General features: G+C 47.5%; 1 protein-coding gene across 2 annotated transcripts in view; it reads right to left on the reverse strand.

Annotated features, from left to right (window-relative positions):
* Positions 1–3,218, reverse strand: part of RETREG1 (reticulophagy regulator 1) — a 127,322-nt gene extending 124,104 nt beyond the window's left edge. For both annotated transcript variants that reach the window (XM_060092749.1, XM_060092748.1), the window contains exon 1: positions 2,807–3,218. In XM_060092749.1, the coding sequence (XP_059948732.1) occupies positions 2,807–3,114 (308 nt within the window). In that variant the 5' untranslated portion in view covers positions 3,115–3,218. The remainder of the gene's footprint in view (positions 1–2,806) is intronic.
* Between the last annotated feature and the right edge of the window lie 20,570 nt (positions 3,219–23,788).

The raw sequence follows: 23,788 nt of genomic DNA on the forward strand, positions 1-23,788 counted from the left end.
ATGTGTCTCCAAAACACCCAGCCACTCTCATCTCCCCTACTTTTCTCCACCAACTCATGTGGCATTGCATCAGTCGAATATATTGGTTGAAACATTAAGTACAATTCCTTAGGACTGGAAAGCTGTCGACCATATACTAGATCTACCCAAATCATGCCTGTCCATCCAAATCTGACTCGAGCATGATCTCCTTATGAAGACTCCACAGTCCCTTCTAGCCAGGATGCCACCTCCCCCCAAAAAACTGCATCAAAACGAATGATCCCTTCTCTGACTCTTTACCACACTCGCTCCATTCAGCCTTGAGTTATACCCATTTGTTATGGCCAAGTCTCAGCTTTTATGCTCTCAGTGCACAGCACTAAAATCTTGCAGATAATGGGCAGGTAATAAATGTTAGAGCTTTTGAACCCAGGCTCAAAATCCTGAACACTAGTGCTGGTACCAGGTACTAAACAATCAAAAATACGCATTTAAAAAGTTCATTTCCCCAAAAATAACATCAAGAAAAGTGCCAAGGGCTTCTCTGGTGGCACAGTGGTTGAGAGTCCGCCTGCTGATGCAGGGTACACAGGTTTGCGCCCCGGTCCGGGAGGATCCCACATGCCGAGGAGCGGCTGGGCCCATGAGCCATGGCCGCTGAGCCTGCGCGTCCGGTGCCTGTGCTCCGCAACGGGAGAGGCCACAACGGTGAGAGGCCCGCGTACTGCAAAAAAAAAAAAAAAAAAAAACTACAAGTGCACATCCCCTCTGATGCAACAATTCCACTTCTGGCAATTCATCCTATAGCAATACTTGCTTATATGCAAAATAATGCATGTTTAGGCCATTAGCTATAATGCTGTCATAGCAAAAGTTGGGAACAATCTTAGTCCATCAGTAGGAGACAGGTTAATCCGTGACATCCATACAGTGGAATTCTGTGCAGCTGGAAAAGAACAAGGAAGTGATCGCCAAAGTACACTAAGAAGAAAAATAGTCCAGATAGTATTCCACAATTTGCGTAGAATATTTTGTATTTGCTGAAATATGCACTATCTGGAGAGATACACAGGAAATTCGTAACATTGGTTGCTTCTGGTAGGAAAGTGGGTAGCCAGAGACAGGCATGGGAAAAAGATTTACAGAGTGTTTAACCTTTTTTGTACCTTTAAACTTTTGAACTCTGAGGCTATTGGCTATTTTTTTTAATAAATAAAATTTAAAATTAAGAAAGAGAATTTTACCTCATTGGTAAAATGAGGGAGACCCAGCCCTAAGACTACGGGACTGTTGCCCAATATAGCATCAGACACTATATCGTCCTTCTTTTGAGTGCCCACTGTAACTTCATAACAGGCTGCAGAACTATGGAATAAACTCTAGAAACACTGATAGCTAAGAGACCCAAAGTGTGGTTAATTCACGTTCGGGGGTCTAATAAGAAACAGCTCGGGCTTCCCTGGTGGCACAGTGGTTAAGAAAGCACCCGCCAATGCAGGGGACACGGGCTCGAGCCCTGGTCCAGGAAGATCCCACATGCCATGGAGCAACTAAGCCCGTGCGCCACAACTACTGAGCCTGCACTCTAGAGCCCATGAGTCACAACTACTGAGCCCACGCACCACAACTACGGAAGCCCACGCGCCTAGAGCCCGTGCTCCGCAACCAGAGAAGCCACCACAATGAGAAGCCTGTGCACCACATCGAAGAGTAGCCCCCGCTCGCTACAGCTAGAGAAAGCCCGCGTGCAGCAACAAAGACCCAACACAGCCAAAAAAATAAATTAAAAAAAAAAAAAAAGAAAGAAAGAAACAGCTCATTTCAGGAGAAAAACCAGGACTAGCACAGATCTGCAGAAAAACCTTCAGGTTAAAGGAGCTAACCTAGAAAGTGGCAGGCTGTGTCTGTTTCGGTCATTTATTTCCTCACTTTACGCTTAAGAAATCTATGTCCTGTAACAAGTATCCACTGCTGAAGCTCTGCTTATTCTGCAGTGTGTGGGTCAGGCTTGTTATGAGGACACAGTCGCAGACAAAGAAGGTTTTTCTCCACCCTCCATCAGACTGGTAACAGATAACAGGGCACAACCTTCAATGAAGGAGCCACACACTTCCCCTGTCTTTAGGGGTGAAGGGTGCTTTTTGAAGAGACAAACCTGTTGATCAGGGGCTTTTCACAGAACATTCCTGTGTATTCTCTCTGTTCTTCAGCTAAAAACACGACTGTTTTCCACACTGCACACCTGCGGGGTGCGGTGATGTACCTAATCCACCTGTTTGCCGCCTGTTTTCTCATCAGGGAGTAAAGACAGTAAACCCAACCCTCCAGGGAACGGAAAAACAAATCATTCAGTGCCCATCTCAGGTGGCTGACGGACACAGGCTCAGTCTTCAGCGTGTACCGAAGCTGGTCCAGATAGGCCCGCTCTGGGTGCAAGAACGAATGCAAGTTCAAGTGTTCGTGGTCTGGCAGGCTTTGGGCGAGCAGCCCAAGACCTGCGAGTTTCGGAAAGCGAAGGCCAAGTGCACTCCGGGCACACCTGTCGGTCCAGGTGCGTGGGCTCAGCCCACCACCTGTCCCGCGAGGCTGCATACACACACGGAGGATAACTGTTTACAGGGAGGTGGGTCTGGAGGAAAGTTGAAGTGTGTGTCTACCTGTTTGAGAAAGGTGGCCGAGAAAGTGGGCCAGGACTGACACCTTCCTCCGCGGGGTCCGGCGTGCACCTCCCCCCACCCCGGCCCTGGGCGCGCCCTCCGCCCGCCCCCGAGCGCCCCAAGGTCACCTGCCCTCCCCGGCGTCCCCACCCACCCCGAGGTCTCACCAAAACAGCAGGTTGGCCCCGACGAAGGCGAGCAGGCTGCACAGCGGCCTCTTCCAGCTCAGGAGCTCGTCAGCGCGGCAGCCCAGCCACAGCACGGGCTCCCCCAGCAGCCAGGTCACCGCGGCGGCCACCCCGCCGGCGGCCTCCTCCACCTGCCGGCCCGCGCCCGCCGCCGCCCCTTCCTCCTGCGCTTCCCCCTCCTGCTCCTCGCGGGGTGCCCGGGGCGGCGGCGGCGGCGGCGCCTGCTCGGCGGCTGCGGGAGCCGGGCATCCCTGCTCGGCGGGCTCCGGGGGCGCCGGGCTCGCCATCTTCGGCGGCGCTGGCGGGCGGGGACGGGCACGGGCACGCGCGCGAGCGCGCCTAGGTGTCGCGCGGAGAGGGCGGCGGGTCCCGGCGCGGGGCGCGCACCGCGGGGCGCTGGCGGCTGGGTGCCTTGTGACGTCAGCCCCGGCCGCGGCGGGCCGCCTCCCAGGGGAAGTGGGTGCGGCCCAGTTCGCGCGGGGCGGGGTGGGGCCGGGCGGCCTCTCCCAGCCGCCTCGGCATGCGAGCCGGGCGGTGTCCGGGAGGTAGCGGGGACCCCGCCCGGGACCGAGGGAGCGTGACCGCCTTTTCCCTTCCAGCTGCGGGGGACGGCGCAGTAGAGCACCGCCGCCCGGCCACTTATCTAAAAGGGAGTCAGGGCCACGGGCGGAATCAACTGGAATCCTCACTTTCTCAAGCCACCGATCGCCCAGCCCGCAGCCTTACCGGGCGTGACGGGCACCCCTCCCCCTGGCAGCGCATTTCCGCCGCCAGCGACCCGACGCCCCCCGCCACCCCCGCAGGCCTAGTGCCCTTGCAGGGACAGATGGCACCCCCATAGCATAAGTCTTTAGTACTCTGCGAATAACGTGATGATATAAAGGTTGGATTGAGAAAGGAAGGAGAAAACAAAAACAAAAACATTCTGGGTCAGTTCACGAGCCCTCTGGGCCCTCTGGCTTCACAAGTCAGGAAAGCCAGGCCGCAGTGATGGGGAAGGGGTCTGGGGGCTTTCTCTCCGACTTGCGGGCAGCGTCATCTGGCTCAAGAACGCGCGCTGGTCCGTGGGAGGCACAGGTGAGCGGGGAGCTTAGAAGCAGGACCCCTTGCGTGTGTCACACAGGTTTGGGCAGCCTGGACTGCGGTCGTTCAGAGTCACTCTGGTCACCACAGGTATCTGGACGGGTAAGGCGCTGTGAGGGTGTGACAGAGTCCTGAGCGCTTCCTTCCGGGGCCTCACTGGCTCTGGTGCTTCCGGGTGAGTGGGGGGCGGAGAGGGAAGAAAGGTAAATGTTTATGCTCCCTTTTCACTATTTGCATTTTTTAAACGTTCTGTTCTTTAATCCCTGTTGTCACTTTTCTCTGGAATAAAATGTCCCTTCCCCATCCAGAGCGTTCTACCTGTGATGAATCAGAGCATCTTACATCCTCTTGGAGTTCACTACTGGCAACCAACCTTCTTTCACAGGACAGATGGGGCTCATTCCCAGAGCAATTAAAGCCTGTGGTTTCCAGGGAGCCTCTGGAGAATGTTCTGTAGTGTTGTCTGGGGGTCATTATATATGTTTATACCTCTGTGTACACATATGTAGCAATTCACTGATCGGTACATTGCAGATGTGTGCACTTTCCTGTATGTAGGTTATACCTCAAGAGGGTGTATTCCTAGTTCACTCAGAGGTTTATTGAGCACCTACTATGTGCCCAACATATTGCTCAGCTCTGTGGATATGGCTTCCACGCATAGGAAGTTCACAGTCCTAGGACAGGCCGGTGACAATCGTGATAACTGCTGTGACAGAAATAATCACTCAGGGCTAAGGGTCCTTACTTAAATAGTGCATCCAAAATTAGGGACAGGGTGGAGGAATCAGGCTTCAAGGGGCTATTTGGAATAGACGGCATCTGCCCTGAACGGTAAGGAAGTAAAGTGGGGGTTGGGAAGGGGAGGCAGTCATTTCTTTCGGGAAATCAACACGAGTGAAGTTATGGACTTGCAGGTGGAGGTCATGGTTCCTTATGTATATTTGCAGGAGATCACCAAGGCCTCGACTGATCCACTAGTGGAAGGAAGTTTGGTTTTTGACCTGCCGGCAACGCAGAGTCTCACGTTTCTGACTTGTCTTTGAAAAGAGTTGCAACAACCCTGTAGAGAGTGGCCAGGGAGGCATGAAACAGCAATGTGGAAACAATCCCAGTACTTTTTTTCCACAAAAGAAAGACCATCTTTCCCCGGGTATTGTCCCCTCTCTTGGTCCTAGTGCAGGAGCTTTTGAAAGATAAAGGATGCTTTATTGTGTCACCTGGCCTTTGCTTAGCACTGGATACAGCCCAGGCGTTGCGATATTCGGAGATTCGTCTCTAGACTCCACAGCTGGAGGGAAGAATTGCAGGGCAGAGGAGGTGAGGAACCCGATATCCCCATTGCCCAAAACAGCATGATATGCCTTCAGAAACATGTCTGCAAGATCCAACACATTCCTCCTTCTCCCCGGAATTCTAATTATTGTTGTCAGGATAGGTTGAGATAGTAAAAGCTATTGACAACCAAAACACATAAAAGCTCAACTTCAGTTGCTACATGTGGTTTGCAGCACTTCTCTCCATTTAATGATAAAGTTCCCTACTCACAGCTCTGTGAAATCTTTTCCTTCTGTCTCTTTTTTTTTTTTTTTTTTTTTTTTTTTTTGAGGTAAGCGGGCCTCTCACTGTTGCGGCCTCTCCCGTTGCGGAGCACAGGCTCCGGACGCACAAGCTCAGTGGCCGTGGCTCACGGGCCCAGCTACTCCGCGGCATGTGGGATCTTCCCAGACCGGGGCACGCACCCGCGTCCCCTGCATCGGCAGGCGGACTCCCAACAACCGCGCCACCAGGGAAGCCCTCCTTCTCTCTTAAAGTAAAATGCTACCCAACACTGTTTTGCACAAAAAAAAACTGGACTGATTGCTCTAATCTGTCCTTTTCACCTCTGACCTCTAATCTACCAGCAGGTAATGTCACAGGAGTAGGCACTGGCCTAGACATATAAATGGGTGCTACTGTGTGTTTTTTCTTTGTCTAATTATCTTTGTGATGTGTGAATAATGTATTCAGTGCTAAAACTACGTAAAAATAATGCTAATGACGCTTAAAATAAACCTTGTCCCCTCGTTTCAACAACATGTCTCATTTAGAACCCCTGTGGGTAACCTTACCCTTTAAGGTTCTCTTCTGAATTTTGCATCTCTGTGTCCTGGAGACAGAGTGATTAACACTAATGAGCTAGAGGATTTGAAAATATAGATCCAAGGAAAACAAGGAAAATGGGTATGTGTCAGAGGGGAATAAAAAAGGAGAGAGAGAGAGAGAGAGAGCAAAATAGTTGTAGCCACTGAATCTAAGCGACAGTTCAGAAAATAACAGCTCAGGCAAAGAAAACCAAAATACTCACAGGAACTCTTAAAAGAGGCCACTCACTTTTCTCTTCCAAAAGTAGCTAGAAAGCTTGTAATAGGAGAGAAAAACAATGAATAATTAATTCCCACTCGAGGAGGTCACATAGGCAACACCAAGCTAAGCCTTGAATGAGAGGGAAATGCCCCAATATTGGTTTCTTTTTTTCCCTAAAATGTTTCATATTAGACTCCTACAGGAGGTCCTTAAATGAAGGAGCTGTGCATCGATGTTGTATTGTATTAGTCCCGCAGATAGATTTTTGTGTGCTGATAATTTTGTTAAAGCAATTCTACCCTCCTATTCTACCATATCCTCTAGTCTGTATTCCTAACTTTCCCTAATTTTTTTGCCACTTAGTCAGGAGAACCTAATAGTTCAATCTAAGCAGAGAGAAATAAGAACATCACGCAACCACAGAGGGATCGGAAAGGAAGAGTGTGCCTGGTTTCCAAGGCCCAGCTCACAAAAGGAATTAGCTATTTCTGTTTTGGGTTGACTGTTGCGCTTATTAGAATTGGAATATCCAACCCAGAATAATCTGTGTTTGATAAGCATTCTGTAAGGGAGGTGCTAACCAGAAATGAACCACAAGATGGTGGCCAACCATACCCAGTTGGGGTACTCAGTTTTTCGTGTTATTCCCTAATAATACACAAAAGAGCTTTATCAAGTCCTCAGGAAGGTTAATTTAAGGGACCTGAGGTCACACTACAAGATTATATCCCGAAAAGGTACTATTTATCTGCCCACAGGCATACACGTCAACACACACACACATGACCAGCAAGGATGATTTCAGAACATTGACTTCCAACCCCTTCCCACCTGCCTTGTGGTTACACTCAACTCAGCAGACTGGCCCACCATTCCGGTCCTGTTGGAGGAGGTCACCGAGAGGATGTGACCGCTAACTGAGCCTCAAGCTGGACCCAGGCAATTGGAGGCGCCTCACTCCCTCCCCTGTCCTTGGAAGATATGTTCAGCCCATCGTTCCCACAGCCGGAGCTGTTCCAAGGATGCAGCCGTGAGAGAGCAGTGTGGTGTTGAGACCGTTTGGACGGTCAATGTAACTGAAGCCCGTTAAGGCCTCTGTATAAACTCTTAGGATTCTGGTGGGCGGGTGCGGAAGTCCACTGTCTCCCCCGATGGGCTGCTAAGGAGTGTGAGCTTTGGGGCCTTAGGTGGGCCTTCAGCAGGAGAGTAAAGTGGCCTGGTTTGTGTTTCAGAAAAGTATCTGGGGCAATGGCTTCCATAGAGCCCAGCAGAGACACTGGAAGAGACTTTTTCCTTGTCCTTCGCTAGGAGAGGGGAGAGGAGGAGGAACAGGGTTGGGACATCTTCGGAAAGGCCGGTTGGGCAGGTGGGCACAGGGGTGTGCAGCTCAGGGCGCAGCAGGGGTCCTGGACAGGATCCAGGTGGAGGGAGTGGCCTGTACACGAACTTGCCAGAGGGCAGGCCGGGATGAGTTCAGAGGCCAGATCAGATGGACTGCGGGGCTCAGAGAATGTGATGAGACTTCCGGACAAACAGATCAGATGCAGGGGAGTTTTGAGTATCAGTTGCCAAGTTCAGACACAATTCTGTGAGAAGTGGAGGATTCCTGAAATTGGTGGATTTTCTTTTTTATCATCGTTTCTTTGTTTTTACCAAGGAAGTGATAGACTCAAAATTCCAGTCTCCTGAGACCCCAGCTTGATGTCCATCATCAAAGCAAAACTGCGATGTGCTCATCTCTAAATGCAGGTCTCCAAATCAGGCCTTCAGTCTCCAGGGCTATTCTCTAAGCTAAAATTAGACTAGTGGAACGTACTGGAATCGCTGCAACCATTACATCCCACAGACATCCCTTCAGAGTCTGTATTTGGCTTGTCACCTGTGACTAATTTTAGTTCATTAGAAATCAGGCACAAAACCTGGTGACTTTTTAGGCTGGGATAGTGGCCCAGGCCCTGTTGAGATCATTCAGTCAGGCTGTGTCACATGCATCCTCTTAGACCCATGCATAAATGGGCACAGCCAGGGCTGTTCATGGGCACGCTTAAGCTTTACAGGACTCAAGTGACTTCTGAGCCATTAAAGGAATGTGGAGATTATATTTAATATAGTTCACAGTATAGTACATTTGCTTGGAGGCCAATTTATTGTAAGTTGATGGTTTCTGTCTACCCCACTGCACTCTCCTGTCCCACCCCTGCCCTAAACCAGGCCCCCCAAAACAGCCTTGGGAGCTTTCTCTGGGTTGCAGGGACAAGGGCCTAGCTGGGACTGAAGGCCTTTCTCCTTTCTCCAGGGAGAAGATGCACATGAACTCAGGGTCCCACAGGCTCAGTGGCCTCAAGCTCCCCAGGTGCTAGGCCGCTGGATTTCCCAAACTCTGCCAACCGCTGACATCCAGTGCACCTGTAGACCGTTTTTTCTCCCACTGATGAGGTAGTTCTTGCTCTTGCCCTGTACGGAAGGGAGGTGACAGAGTTGGAGGGAAGAGACTCCTTCTTCGGGAATGTCTACCCCAGTGCGTCCCTGTTCCTTATGAGTTAAGCCTGTTTCTTAACCCGTCCTGTGTGGGGCTGTCTGATTCCTCACAAGCCCTGTTGGGGAGGACGGGGGTGGGAATCATAAAGACAGCCACCACCCTGGCACAAGAAGGAGCTTTTACAACTGCCCTGGAAACCACAGTAACCCACAGTCCCCAGGGCAAGAAATACTGGAGTGAGTTTTGATTCTGGTCGCTCCTTTCTCTGTGTGGAGCAACCATATGTCAGGGTTACCCACGACAGTCCTGGCTTATGCCTACTGTCTGGCGTGGTTATTTTTTTTTTAATAAATTTATTTATTTATTTATTTTGGGCTGTGTTGGGTCTTTTGTTGTTCTGTGCAAGCTTTCTCTAGTTGCGATGAGTGGGGGCTACTCTTCGTTACGGTGCACCGGCTTCTCATTGCGGTGGCTTCTCTTGTTGCAGAGCACGGGCTCTAGGTGCACGGGCTTCAGTGGTTGTGGTTCACAGTGCTCCGCGGCATGTGGGATCTTCCCGGAGCAGGGCTCGAACCCGTGTCCCCTGCACTTCCAGGGGGATTCTTAACCACTGTGCCACCAGGGAAGGCCCTGGCGTGGTTATTAATAGCACTTCGTTTTCTTTCTCAACGGTGTTGGGTTTGGATGATAAATTATACAGGCTCCCCATCCATCTCTCATCTGTCACTAGCTGCTGAGAACGCTTCTTCTCAAAATAGAGCCACCTTCCCTGTCCAAGCTTCGTCACTTGCTGCCTGTCTAAATTGCAGTAGCCCCGTGCTTCCTTCTCTTCTGATCCACACTGTACATGTCTCCTCTAAAACACAGCTCTCAACATGGGACACCCACCCAAATGCTTCCAACGATGTCCAGTCACCTAGAAACGCTAAATCAAAATAATCACAAGCCACCTTCTAAAGTCCTGGGTCATCTCTAAAAGTCGTATTCCTTTTTTTTTGCGGTACGCGGGCCTCTCACATTTGTGGCCTCTCCCGTCGCGGAGCACAGGCTCCGGACGCGCAGGCTCAGTGGCCATGGCTCACGGACCCAGCCGCTCCGCAGCATGTGGGATCTTCCTGGACCGGGGCACGAACCCGTGTCCTCTGCTTCAGCAGGCGGACTCTCAACCACTGCGCCACCAGGGAAGCCCCCATATTTCTTTTTAGGCAGATTAGCTGCTCGCTAATCTGGACACTTGACTATCGTCAGATGAACTCACTCTTCACCGAGTCCACACTCCAAGCAAGCCCTCACATTCATGGCTTTGCTGACACGGTTAAACTTTTTCCCATCCTCTCCAGCCCTAGCTTCTCTCTCTGCAACTCAGCCCGCTCCTTGTCCGGAAATCCTTCCTCAAGTGCAAGGAGCATGGGATTCAAATTCATGAAGATCTGAATTTGATTGTAGATCCTAGTGTCCAGGCACTAAACATTATGTTTTATTGATCCTAAAACACACCTTTCCCCCCCACCCACATTTTAACATACCTGAGAATGAAATATGCCTTAAAATCTGTGTCACTTTAGCATCAGTAAAATATAGTAGCTCTCTGGCTTTGTGTTCTAACACAGACTCTCCGAGTCTTGGTTTCCTCATCTTTTAAAACAGGAATAATACCTGAGTCTCAAGACTGTTTTGGAAATGACTTGAGATAACTATAGTCGAGACCCAGGGTGGGGATATCTCCGTGGGAATCTGGATACTATGTCCATACATTTTGTAATCATCACCCAATATCTCACGGGAAGATGTACCACGTGCAAAAATTGCAGTGGCAACAGATACCAAAAGTTTGTGTACTAATAGAATTTCACAGAATCCTCTGCAGTGTGCTGAATCAGAAACTAGTCTCACCCACAGGGGTGGCTGAACCACAACATTCCACTGAGAACTCTGTTCAGAGGAAATAAGGGGTAATTGGTCAGGTAGCTTTTAGTTGGAAAGTTATCATTTGCTTCAAGAAAACTACAAAAGCAGCTTTGTCCTTAATTTATTCCTAAGTAGACAATCTTCAAAAACTGATTTTATGTAAAAAAATCCCCAGGTAGATGAGTATTGGGTCCCAGGTGGATGTTTTGATAATATTCGTTTGGGTAATGTTCACTGCCCTCCCTTGTGAGAGATCCTCCCCTTTCTGTACAAAAGTTTGCCCACTCTGAGAAGCCTGGCAGGCAGCCACCCTGGGATACAACTAGCTGACTGGCAAGGGAATCTTTCCTTCTGTGTCCTTGTGTCCAGGTGAGAAGCCCATCCTTTGCAGAAGAGCCCCAAGTACAGATCATCAAGGGTTGTGGTGTAGGAGTTTAATTGGAGCTGTCAGTAACCATGAAGAGCCTGAATCAATAACACCCCATGGCAATGAGCTCACTTAGGGAGCAGGTGTTGGTTTCTAACTATTTTCTACCAAAAAGAACCAAGGCTCCTTAGAGAATTGGCTGATAGTAGGTCTGAGTCAGGAACGTGTTGCATGCTGGAAAGCAAAGACATGTTCAAAGACAGTTTAATAGTTCATATCAAAAGGACACAGAAGCCAGCTTGAAAGGGATTCCACTGACTAAATCTGGGAAACTTTAAGGATCAAAAAGAATAGGGATTTCCCTGGTGGTGCAATGGTTAAGAATCCGCCTGCCAACGCAGGGGACACAGGTTTGAGCCCTGCTCCAGGAAGATGCCACATGCTGCAGAGCAACTAAGCCCATGCACCACAACAAGAGAAGCCACCACAATGAGAAGCCCACACACTGCAACGAAGAGTAGCCCCCGCTCACCACAAGTAGAGAAAGCCCACGCACAGCGATGAAGACCCAATGCGGCCAAAGATAAAATAAATAAAATTAACAACAAAAAAAACAGAGGAAGAGATTGGGAGAATAAAGAAATATAACAGCCAAGTCAATGTGTGAAAATTGATTGAATTCTGGGTCCAAAAAAATAGCTATCAAGAACATTTGGAGGGAAAATTAGGGTAATTTGAGTCCAGACTGCATAGTAGGTGATCTTGTTGAATCAATACTGCTTTTCTTAGGTATGATAATGGTGTTATGGTGGTGTGAGAGAATGTCCTCCTTCTGAGTGATGCAATACACACCATTTAGGGGTGAAATGCCAGAAGAGCAGCCATCTGCTTTCAGCAAAAAGGAAGTGTGTATATATATATATATAGAGAGAGAGAGAGAGATAAATACAGAGATAGAGGAAATGGGTGCAGCAAGATGTTGGTGAATCTACGTGAGGGGTATCTGGGTGTTGGTTGGTCTGTTCTTTCAACTTTCCTGTGGGTTTGAACATTTTCAAACAGATATTTTTTAGAAGACTGTATGAGAGAATAGGAAATAGAGAACATTTATATATATTTTTTTCAAAACACAGATCTCGGGCTTCCCTGGTGGCGCGGTGGTTGAGAGTCCGCCTGCCGATGCAGGGGACACAGGTTCGTGCCCCGGTCCGGGAGGATCCCACATGCCGCGGAGCGGCTGGGCCCGTGAGCCATGGCCGCTGGGCCTGTGCATCCGGAGCCTGTGCTCCGCAACGGGAGAGGCCGCAGCAGTGAGAGGCCCACGTACCGCAAAAAATAAAATTAAATTAAATTAAAAAAAAACAAAAAATAAAAACAAACAAAAAAACCCCACAGATCTCTTCTAGTTCCTTTTGCCCGAGACTGTGACCTTTGATAATTTCTCTTTTCCAAGAACTCTTGCTTGACTTAAAATCACTGTGACAACAGAGCATGGGAATCATAGCAACAGGAAATGAAATATTTCTGCTTTCTGCAGAGAACTGTAGCTTATCTATGTAATTCAATCTTCTTATATTGAACACCAACTATATACAAGATCCTATGAGAGGCACCGTGAGTGATACAAAGGTAAACAACAACATGGTTTCTGCCTTCAAAGGGCTTAAAATCTAACACATAAACAGGGACTCAACATGTTTTGAGTGGTTATTATGAGCTAAACAAAAGACTAGGACTAGGGATCTAATTATGAATAAGACACAGTCCCTGTGGTCAAAGAGCCCCTTGTCTTTTGAGAAATACAGACACATACATTAATGCCAATATAATAAAATAAGATTTATGAAAATATCTTTATCGTTGTCTAAAAATTATGCCCAAGCAACCAGCGACAGCTTCAGAACAAAGAGTAGCTCTGAGCTAGGATGTGAAGAGGAGCTCAGAATGTTTTCAAAACGGATTGGTAGGCATTCCAAGAAAATGGAACAAAATATATAAAAGCATGAAGGTGTGAAGGGATCATGACATGTTTGGGGATCCACAGTTAGTTAAATATAGCTAGAATTTGGGGTATTTATTGAGGAGTAAGAGAGATGGAACTGGGAGTCAAGCTAGTTGATCAAGAGATTTCATGTTACACTGAGGAGTTTGAGTTGCATCCTGTAGGTGATGGGGAAACTTTGGTGGTAAGTGACGTGATCTGATTCTTATCTTAGAAAGATAACCCTGGTGGTGAAGTGGCAGGTGAATTGGGAGAAGATGAGGGAGAGAGACTGGTTAATGGACTTTTGTAATAGCACAGGCGAGAGATGCTAAGAGCCTAAACCAAAACAGGGGAGGTGGAGACAGAGAAAGGGTAGGTGCAGGAGACATGTCATACACAGCATCAATCGGCTCTGGTGACTGAATGAATGTTGGGAAGTGAGGGAGAGGAGGTGGTCCAAGATAATCCCTGTATTAGGGTTCTCCAGTAAAACAGAACCAACAGAATGTCTGTGTGTGTGTGTGTGTGTGTGTGTGTGTGTGTGTGTATGGGGACAAGAGGGAGGGAGATTTAAGGAATTGGCTCATGCAATTGTGGACACAGGCAAGTCCAAAGCCTGCAGGGTAGTCTGGGAGGCTGGAAATTCCCACAGGAGTTGATGTTCAGTCTTGAATCTGCAGGCAGTCTGGGGACAGAATTCTGTCCTCCTTAGGGGATTTCAGGCTTTTCTCTTAAGGCCTTCAACTGATTGGATGAGGCCCACCCACATTATGGAGGGCAATCTGCTTTACTCAAAGTCTACTGATTTAAATGTCAATCACCCCTAAAAAAATAACTTCACAGCACCATCTAGAGGTATTTGATAAAACAACTGGGCACCAAAGCCTGGCCAAGTTGACACATAAAATTAACCATCATCCCAGCCTCTTAAAAGACTGGTTATATTTTTGTGCCATTACTAAATTACGGAATAGAGGAGAAAGGCTGGAGACAAATTTGAGGAGAAAAATAACATCAGTTTGGAAAATGTTGAATTTCAGTTGGTCATGTTGTGTGGTCAGTTGGAACAGATGTACAGGGACAGATCTTTCCAATGGGCCAAATTTAGAGGTCTTACTGGAAGCCATAGGACCAGATGAGGCTAGACCACAAGAGACTGTTCATTCATTCAACAACAGATGTCTTCTGGGTGCCTCTATGGGCCAGACAGACAGGGGGACCATAGTGTACCCAAGATAAAATTCCTATCCTCATAGAGCTTAAATTTTAGAAGGGTTGGCAGGTAATGAGCAAATCTTCACATAGATACATAATTTCAAATAGTGATAGGTATAATTTACTGGTGCCTAACAAACCATCCCGAAACTTGGTGGCCTCAAACAGCTTTTATTTGCTCACGATTCCATGGGTTGACAACTGGGAGAGACCAGCTGGAGCGGCATGTCGGAGATCCATGCTATGGTGTTGGGTTTACTTATGCTTTTGCCATCAGTTGACAGATGCTGCACGGCATTTGGCTGGGGTTGTCAGCTGATGTGTCTCAGTTGTCCCCCTGTGGCCTCTCCAGGCTAGTTCAGGCTCCTCACTTGGCAGTTGGGGTTCCATGAGGGCAATCTCCTATTGTTCAAGCACTTATCAGGCCTCTGCTTGGGTCACCCTTTCTAATGTCCCAATGGCCAAGGCAAATCATATGGCTAAGCCCCGAATCGTCATGAGAGGGGACAACATGAGAGCACGGAATTCATTAGGAAGTGACCATTAGCCTAACAATCTAACCTGTGCTAAGTGCAGTGAAGAAAATCAAAACAGGGTAAAAAGAGAGAGAATTAACTCAGAAGAGGGGGCTTTAATGGACAGGGTGGTCAGGAAAGTGACTTTTGAGCAGAGACCTAAATGAAGTAAAACACCTAGTTATGTGAAGTTCTGGAGGCAGGGGCATGCCGGATGGAGGGAACAGCAAGTGAAAAGATCCTGAAGCTAGAACCAGCTTGACATGTTCAAGAAACAAGGAGAGCAGAGTGCATCTGGGCGATGAACAATTATTAGTTACTGCTATGAGGCCAGGTTTTGCTTCCTCACAGATTTTTGGCCATGTTCTGAATTACTGAGTTTGCCAAATAAGTACCATATGGATAACTTATTATTGTAGATAATGTCATTTATTAAGTTTTAATTATATAGCTCTCCTTGAAAAAATTAACCCTTTCCTAAATATATTGTGTATCTTCAGACATACAGTTATACATTCTGATTTCAGTTCACTTGAAATTAGTTCAAAAAACAGGATTTCAAGGAAGAATGAATGTTAAATCACACACAACATGCACTGAGGCCAAGCTATTCTGACCTGGCAATGAGACCACATCTGGCACAGCAATTGGGATGATGCTTGGTTGACTTGGTTTTCACAGGGTCCAGACTTGTGCATTAAAAGGCAACATGATGGGGGTCTCACCCTGAATCCTCTAGCTCTTTAGGGATGACATTGATTTCTGCCATTTACCCCGGGACGCCATGTCAGTTTTGACTTGCTATCCTGGTCATGGAGGGATTCATTTCAGAGAATTCTCCTTGGCCCTGTGCACTCTGGTAGTCTTCCCCTAAGCCAAGGAACCAGTGTGAAGTTGTACAACTACCAAGCATTTGGGGTCTCAGGAAATGACCACCAGCTGGGGCCACAGACACAGTGGACCCACTGAAAGTTGGATCTGAGCCAGGTCTCCATTTCTAGGCCAGACCCAATATTCCTGTACTCTATCAGAGGCCGGTGATGGTGATTAGTGTCTCTAGGTATTAATGTCTACTAAAAGCCCTTGCCCAGTAGTCATCAAAATACTTAGGTAACCTTCAGAGTTCAGTTGCCCAAGAAATCCTTTGGTGAAAGATTAGGAGACCCAGGACCACATACACTTGTGGTTTGCCTCCTGCGGACACAGTCTTTTCTTCAATCAATGGAACTGGGTCCAAACACTGGCTCAGGTCTGGAAATTGGGCAAGTGATTATGACTTTTTATTGGGATGGTAGCCTCTTAGCCTTCTGGTCATACCTCCTTGACTTCTTTTCATTGTACAGGTTGAGCAATCTCTCACTGGCTACCCATCTGTCTTGCTCCTGGGGATTCAAGAACTAATCGGATTTTGAGTTAATTCCCTTGAGTGTTCTTTTTTGGCTGGGGGAAGAGTTTTCCATATTCGGGGGGAAAGAGTCTTTAAGAATAGTTCTTGTCCAGAGGGGCAGCTGTCCACCAAAGTTTCAGTCTCCCCTTATATAACATACAATTGTTACTGAAAAGCCTGGAACTGCATTTCTTGGCATCCCCTGCATAGAAGTAATGCTACGTGACTAGATCTTGCTAAAGGATTGTAAGGGGAAGTGATAACACTTCTAGGCCGAGTAGGTTAAGAGGTGTACATCCTTATCCAATCAACTGCTCCTTCTCTGCCATCTGTTTCTGCCTAAGGTGACCTTGGAAGGTAAATGTGGAAGAAGGCAGAGCCTGCGTCAGCCTGGACCCCGGAATAACCACAGGAGTATAACCTCCCAACGTGATGCCCATATTGGACTGTTATGTAAGCAAGAAATCACCTTTAATAGTGTTAGTCCACATGTAGGAGTTTGTTTGCTAAAGTTACCCTAACACATGCTCTCTATAAATTCTATATCAAATCTACATTAAAATTGTTTCTGCCTCAGTAGGTTTTTACCAGATTTGAAGGTATGTTTGTGATGGTCTGACTCATATACAGATTACGGGACAGTATCAAATTCACTCTGAGAGGCCCAGGGATGTCTTACAGAGCTAGGCAGCTATTCTTCACCGTAACTGGAAATGAAGTGTAATAAAATGTAATATGAATACAATCAGCATGTACATATTTCCTCTGTCCTCAACTTCTTAATATAAGCCATCATTTTAAATACCTGCCCCTGTATTGTGTTTGTGTCATGTACCTCCTCAGGTGCCCTGGACTTGCCCATCACCCAGCTCTCAGCATCGAGCTGGCTGACAGCCACCCTGCAGGCCCACACTTTTCCACCCCTTGAGGCTGACCCGCTGTGTGTCTGAGGCCTTTGGATCCTCCTGACACAGATTTAGAGGAAGCGCTCCCCCTATAGTGCATGTGTGTTAGTTTCCTATTGCTGCTACAACAAGTTACCACAAACTCAGTAGCTGAAAACAACACACGTTTATTTTCTTACAGTTCTGGAGGGCAGACATCTGCAATGAGGCTCACGGGGCTAAATCAAGGTGTTGGTAGGGCTGCTTCCTTCTGAGGGCTCCAAGGGAGAATCCACTCCATGCCTCTCCCAGCTTCCAGAGGCTGCTGGCATTCCTTGGCTTGTGGCCCCTGTTTGCATCACTGTGACCTCTTGCTTCCTTCTCATCTGCTACTGCTGAATCTGATCTCCTGCCTCCTCATGACACGTGATTACATTGGACCCACAGGGATAACCCAGAATAATCTCAAACTCCTCAATTTCATCACATCTGCCAAGTCTTTTTTGCTGTACAAGGTAACCGAACAGGTCATAGGGGTTAGGATGAGGATATCTTTGGGGCCCATTGTTCAGCCTGCCACCATGACGGATGTGGATTCCTACGTGGCTTTTAAAGGCATCAGATTAAAAAAAAAGAAAAAAAGAAAAAGAAAAAGGGACTTCCCTGGTGGTCCAGTGAGTGAGACTCCACACTCCCAATGCAGGGGCCCCGGGTTCGATCCCTGGTCAGGGAACTAAATCCCGCAGGCATGCCGCAACTAAGAAGTCCGCATGCTGCAACGAAAAAATCCCGCGTGCTGCAACTAAGACCCAGTGCAAACAAATTAAATAATAAATAAATAAACATTAAAAAAGAAAAAGGCACCAGATGACATGGAAAGGTGAGGGAGCTGACTCCCCACATAGTGAAATTCAACAAATGGGAACCAAAAGGCAGGACCTAGCCAGGACGAGACTTTTTTTTTTTTTTCCCTCTCCCTGGAGGAGTGCTCTGGGCAGGAATTCCCTGGAGAGCCTGTGCAGAGACATCCCATGTGGCCACAGAGAGGTTCCTGCTGAACACCTGGCTGGGTCTTTTGGTGGCTCATGGGAAACTGCAGTGGGCACGGTGATATGCTCCTTTGCATTGCTTCCCGTCCTCCTCTGCCTCACTGCCTTATCCTTGCTGCCCTGGGACTGCACTTCCCAAGCATCAGCAGTTAATCTCTGCCTTGGGCTCTGTTCTCTAGGGAATCTCAGCTGGGGTGCCCCCTCCTCCATTGAAAGTCAACATTTATTCCATTTATTCAAGAAATAATTACTGAGCATCTACTATGTTCAGACACGGTTCTAGTTAACAGAGTCACAGTAATAAATACGAAAAGATTTCTGCTCTCACGGGGCTTACGTTCTAACTGGGGAAGACAGACAATAGACAATTAAAGAAGAAAATATCATCTAGTGGCCAGTGATGCAGTAAAGTCTAGCCATCTTATATTTGGTGGTGAAGGAAGGCTTTTCTAGGGAGTTGACACTTAAACCGAGGCCTGGATGACAAAGAGTCATTTGTGCGGAAGCTGGGGAAGGACAGGTGACCTTAATGGCAGGTATCAACTTGCCACCTCACATGGATGATTCTGGGTAGCATGCTCTGGGTGAATAGCAGCAGAAATTTACTTTTAAAAAATGCATGATTCGGGCTTCCCTGGTGGCGCAGTGGTTGAGAGTCCGCCTGCCGATGCAGGGGACACGGGTTCGTGCCCCGATCCCGGAGGATCCCACATGCCGCGGAGCGGCTGGGCCCGCGAGCCATGGCCGCGGAGCCTGTGTGTCCGGAGCCTGTGCTCCGCGACGGGAGAGGCCACGGCGGTGAGAGGCCCGCGTACAGCAAAAAAAAAAAAAAATAAAAAAATAAATAAATAAAAAAAATAAAAAATGCATGATTCTACCAAGCAACAGAAGGCCAGATGGTTTAAAAGACAAAATAAACATTTCAGCAGAGGCTTCCTACTAACCAATAAATGGAACTTGCTTTGTCGTCAAAGGATATGTTTTGTTTCATTTTAGAAATTAGATTTTTCTTTACACTGAGCATCATTTAAGAGGAAGGACCATGAAATTAAAAGTGATGACTCTACCTTCCTCACCTGTATAATAAACTGGGTTATAAACCCGTTTCCTCCTATCTCCAACATATTTCTGTTTGTAGGATTAGCTGACATTGGGTACCGCAGGCATCTTTCTCCCCAAGCTTCTCCACACACTGTCTCTCCAGCATGGTGACTGTCAGGCTCCAAAAGCACATGTTCCAAGAGAGTCAAACAAAAAGCTGCTGTGTCCATTTTCATGACTTGGCTTTGGAATTTGAACACTGTCCTTTCTGTCACATTCTATTTGTTAGAAAGAGAGGAGAATCAAACTCCACCTTCTCACGGGAGGGTTATCAGAGAATTTGTGGATGCGTTTAAAGCCACCATGATTGGTCCTCTGGTCCCAATTATCGACATTTCTTCTTCATGCATTTCTGAAATCCAGCTGAACGTATGTTGCCAGTTGCACGATTAGGACTCAGTTACACTAACTAGGCATCATTCTCCATGGGCTCTTGGGTATACCCTCCGAGTCATCCTTCTTTTTCCATAAATGCCGTGGATTAGTGACTATTATGTGCCTCCCATTTCCCTCTTTTTAAAATTAGTGTCCATAGCTGTAATTGTATGCCAGTCCCATTACTGTATGTCAAGAACAGAAGACTTGTCTCTTTAGTGCACAGATCTTCCAGTAAGCAAGAATTTAATCAACGAGCTGTACTTGGGACCACACCCACGGAGCATCATTCACACCAGAGCTTGATTTCGATGACGAGGTCCTGGGCCTCCAGCCTGAACCTGATGCCTCGGTAGATAAGACTTTGATGAGTCTTGAGAGGGAGGGAGTGGGTTTTTGCATGAAGGGTGATTTAAAGCCAGCGGTTGGGAAATGTGTTCTGTAGCTTAGCATCTGATGGTAAAAGCAGAGAAATGACAGATGACTGGGGAATGGTGAGCTGTCTCTGAAGCAGGGAGCTTTGTGGAGGAATTAAAATCTAGGTTGTCACTGATGAAGAAAATATGAGCGGGGAGAAAGGTCATCTCAGGCAAGAGAAAAATAGGAGCAGACATTTGGGAAAGGGAGTAATGTGGGCATGTGTCTGTTTACATTAACAGTGCATGTCTAATTAGAGGAAGCCGGTAGTGGGATGGTGGTAAACTAGGCCACATAGGATGCCTGTGGCCCTATAAAGAAACATAGAGGAAGTATTTGGATTTTAACATAGCTTTGTGATAAGAGCAAGATTTCAGAGTCAGACGAACCGGGGTTTGAATTCTCTGTCCATTGTAGTTTTGTGATTTTTCAGCCAGTGTGGCAGATTACAAAAATAGCCACAATTCTCCAACCTCTGGTTGAGTGACTCTGCAGAACTTCCATTAAGCCATGGAGTCTGTTTCCCCATCTCTTGGTTCTGGTCTGGCACTGGGTCTTGCTTTAGCCAATAGAATGTGGCAGAATTAACCATGTGCCTGTTTTAAACCTAAGCCTCAAGAGACTTTGCCTGTCCCTACTAGCTTTCTTGAGACCTTGCCAAATCCACGTGAATCCGCCAATGCCAGCTAAGTGGGGGATGAGCAGAGCTCAGCCATTCCATCTGAGGCCCCAGACACAGGAGGAAGCCAAGGTAAGATCAACAAAGGTGACCTTTGTGCAGCTGGCCTGCAGAGTCGTGAGTGAGACCAGCAGGGAACTGCCCAGCTGAGCCCAGCTCAAACTGCCCACCTATAGAATCATGCCCTCCATAAAGGATTGTTGTTTTTCAGCCACTGGATTTTGGAGTGACTTGTTAACACAGCAAAGCTGTTACAGCTAGTTAAATAAATTACTTTCTAAATCCCAATATCCTCAACGTACAATAGGTTTGCCAACACCTACATCATGGTCACTGGGAGGACACAATAAGATGACGGTCGTGGTGTACCAGGCACCGTAATACGTGCTGAGCAAACGGCAACTAATTCCGTTGGTCACATCAGAGAGATGGGCAAGGGAAAAACACAGTGAAAGGAGAGCGTAAGAAGGAATTACTTAGAAATCCACATTGTGTTCCCTTCTGCCTCGTGGAGTTTCTTCATTCGCTGTTCCACGGGCATGAGTTCAGACAACACACCACGAATCTGCATTTTTTGGCTCATTATTCACTTTTGAAAACCCTCCTCCTAGCATTCTTGTTTTCTGGACCTTTCAACACATATGCAATGGTCCATATACTCTTGCTCTCATACAAATCGACTTCCTATTTCATATATTTATATATTTTATCTCCAACTGGGCTCTAAGCAACTTAAGACAGTTCTTGGGTTTCCTTTGCAAACCCCACTGAGATAGTGTTTTGATTTTTTATTCAAACAGCAAGAATTTAGTAAATACTCAGTAAATTAAAGTTAATTAAATTTTGTTCTGGTTGGTGTTGATCCTTGGGGTTATCTTATCTCGAATCAAGAGGCCTATTGAATTTCCTCAGTGTCAAGTCACTAAGTAAACTTACAAAGAACAATTCCGCCAAGAGATCAGAGTTATAGGAATTATTCATTTTCTTTCCTGGCATGTCAGGAGGGAATGGTGAGAACTGGCAATTGGTTCCCACCGAGCAAATGTCTGGATGCCTCAGAGGCAATAGACCCTGTTTACGTCTCAAACTGCTAATCAACTTGATCCTGTTATTACTTGAAAGAGAAGCTAAAAGTTCCTGGGAAAACTAAAGATAGGCACCGATTACATCCTCTGAAAACATATTTAATTTTCCCACATAATTTTCCCTCACTCAGAATGCTTAAGGCTTTCTAAGCGCCTTCTTTTTTACTTCCTTCAGAGGTTTTCCTCTGAATAAGATGCTGATTTTTACTGAAACGTTATTATTGATGTGTCCTTGTCATGGGGCGCAGGACCCAGCTTCTACCAGCTTTGGAGAGCCGACCGTGCACGTCGTTTCAACTCTGCGTTCAGCGACGTCACCTTGGAGCTTGAAGTCAGCCATGGTGGGAATATTGCCACCATGAGAATCAGCAAACACTACAAAGTGGGACCGTTTTCCCCTGGGGAGCCCGTAAATGAACTGCTGCCAGAGCTCCGGGTGCCTGGGAATTACAGCTCTTGTCATCCTGAGTACAGACACTGGGTCTCAGCAGGAAATGTCAGGGTCACCTTCCCACTGTTGAGCAGCAGATGCTCTAGGTTGGGGGACTGACCAAAGGGGGGCAAAATGAAAGCAGGGCCGAGATATGGGCTGCTGAGTCAGAGCCAGCTTATGGGCTGAAACATGGGTGAGGTACAGCGTGCATGAGACAAGGCCGGAGACAAGTGGAGCAGAAAACACAGGGCGTGTAGGAGAGATGCATCTCTTGGTTGGAAGGTTACAGAAGAGTTTTAAGTAGAAGAGGGATAGTTTGGATTTATGTTTGATAAAGAGCCCTCTGGGCGTCTGGTCTGTGGATAAGAGCCTACACAGGTCAGGGAGGGAGGTGAAGGGTACCAAGGGTGGAAGCCTAGAGGCCAGTGAAGATGCCATCTGGGGCTGGGGCAAAGGGGGCCGTGGCATGGCTTCTGACCTTTGCCCTGACACCTCCACCCCTGTGCTCATGCTCCCAGGAATCCTTACCCCCTGCCGCAGGGTAAGACCAGCTCAAGGTGCCCCACCTCTTCCCTTTGGGTTCCCCCATCCCCCATCCCAGCCACATCCACCTACCTGCTTTGGACACCTGGAACACTACTTCCTGAAATTCGCCTACCCCCTGCTGTGTGACCTTGGGTGGGCATTTAGCGTTTTCACCTGCATTTGTCTGATCTCCAGAACTTCTCGAGAGCTGAGGCTGGGACTCATTCACTATGTCTGGCTAAGCTCAGTCCGCGACGCTCCCGGCGGGCACCGCGCTGGCTTTCTGGGGGTGTGTGTGGGGAAGAGTTTCTGTCCTGGAGAAGCTCTAGTCAAAATCTGGGAACTGATCAAGTAGAAACGAGAGGTGATGCTAAGCCAATCTATGATGAGAAATGCAGGGAGGGAAATCTGGGAGGTCATTCAATATAGTGAATAAGAAACACAAAGCAGGGCTTCCCTGGTGGCGCAGTGGTTGCGAGTCTGCCTGCCGATGCAGGGGACGCGGGTTCGTGCCCCGGTCCGGGAGGATCCCATATGCCGCGGAGCGGCTGGGCCCGTGAGCCATGGCCGCTGAGCCTGCGCGTCCGGAGCCTGTGCTCCGCAACGGGAGAGGCCACAACAGCGAGAGGCCCGCGAACTGCAAAAAAAAAAAAAAAAAAAAGAAACACAAAGCAACAATCTCCAACCTGCAGACTACATTCCTTGCCTAACGTGTGGAATCAAAATTCTAAATAGAGCCAACGATTTGTTATAAAGGAGATGGTATACTTCTATAATCATCTAAAACAGGGGTCCACAAACTCTACAAAGGCCCAGAGAGTAAATATGTCCAGCTTTGCAGGAGGTCCTGTCACAACTGGTCAACTCTGCTGCTATAGGGCAATCACACCTCTAGACACCACACAAATCAACAGGTAGAGATCTGTTCCAATAAAACTTTATTTAAAAAGCTGGTTGGGCTTTGGGCTGTAGTTTCCTGACCCCTGACCTAAAAGATCAGAATTATATACTCCGAAAATCACAATGCCAAATCTCGAATCCAGGTCCAATATTTCCCCGCATGTCAATGATGCTTCTCTGATCAATTGTACAAAACAGGCATAAAGGTGCTGGTTAAACTTAGTTTTAT

The sequence above is a fragment of the Mesoplodon densirostris genome, chromosome 3 (assembly GCF_025265405.1).
Source record: "Mesoplodon densirostris isolate mMesDen1 chromosome 3, mMesDen1 primary haplotype, whole genome shotgun sequence".
Classification (NCBI taxonomy): Eukaryota; Metazoa; Chordata; class Mammalia; order Artiodactyla; family Ziphiidae; genus Mesoplodon; species Mesoplodon densirostris.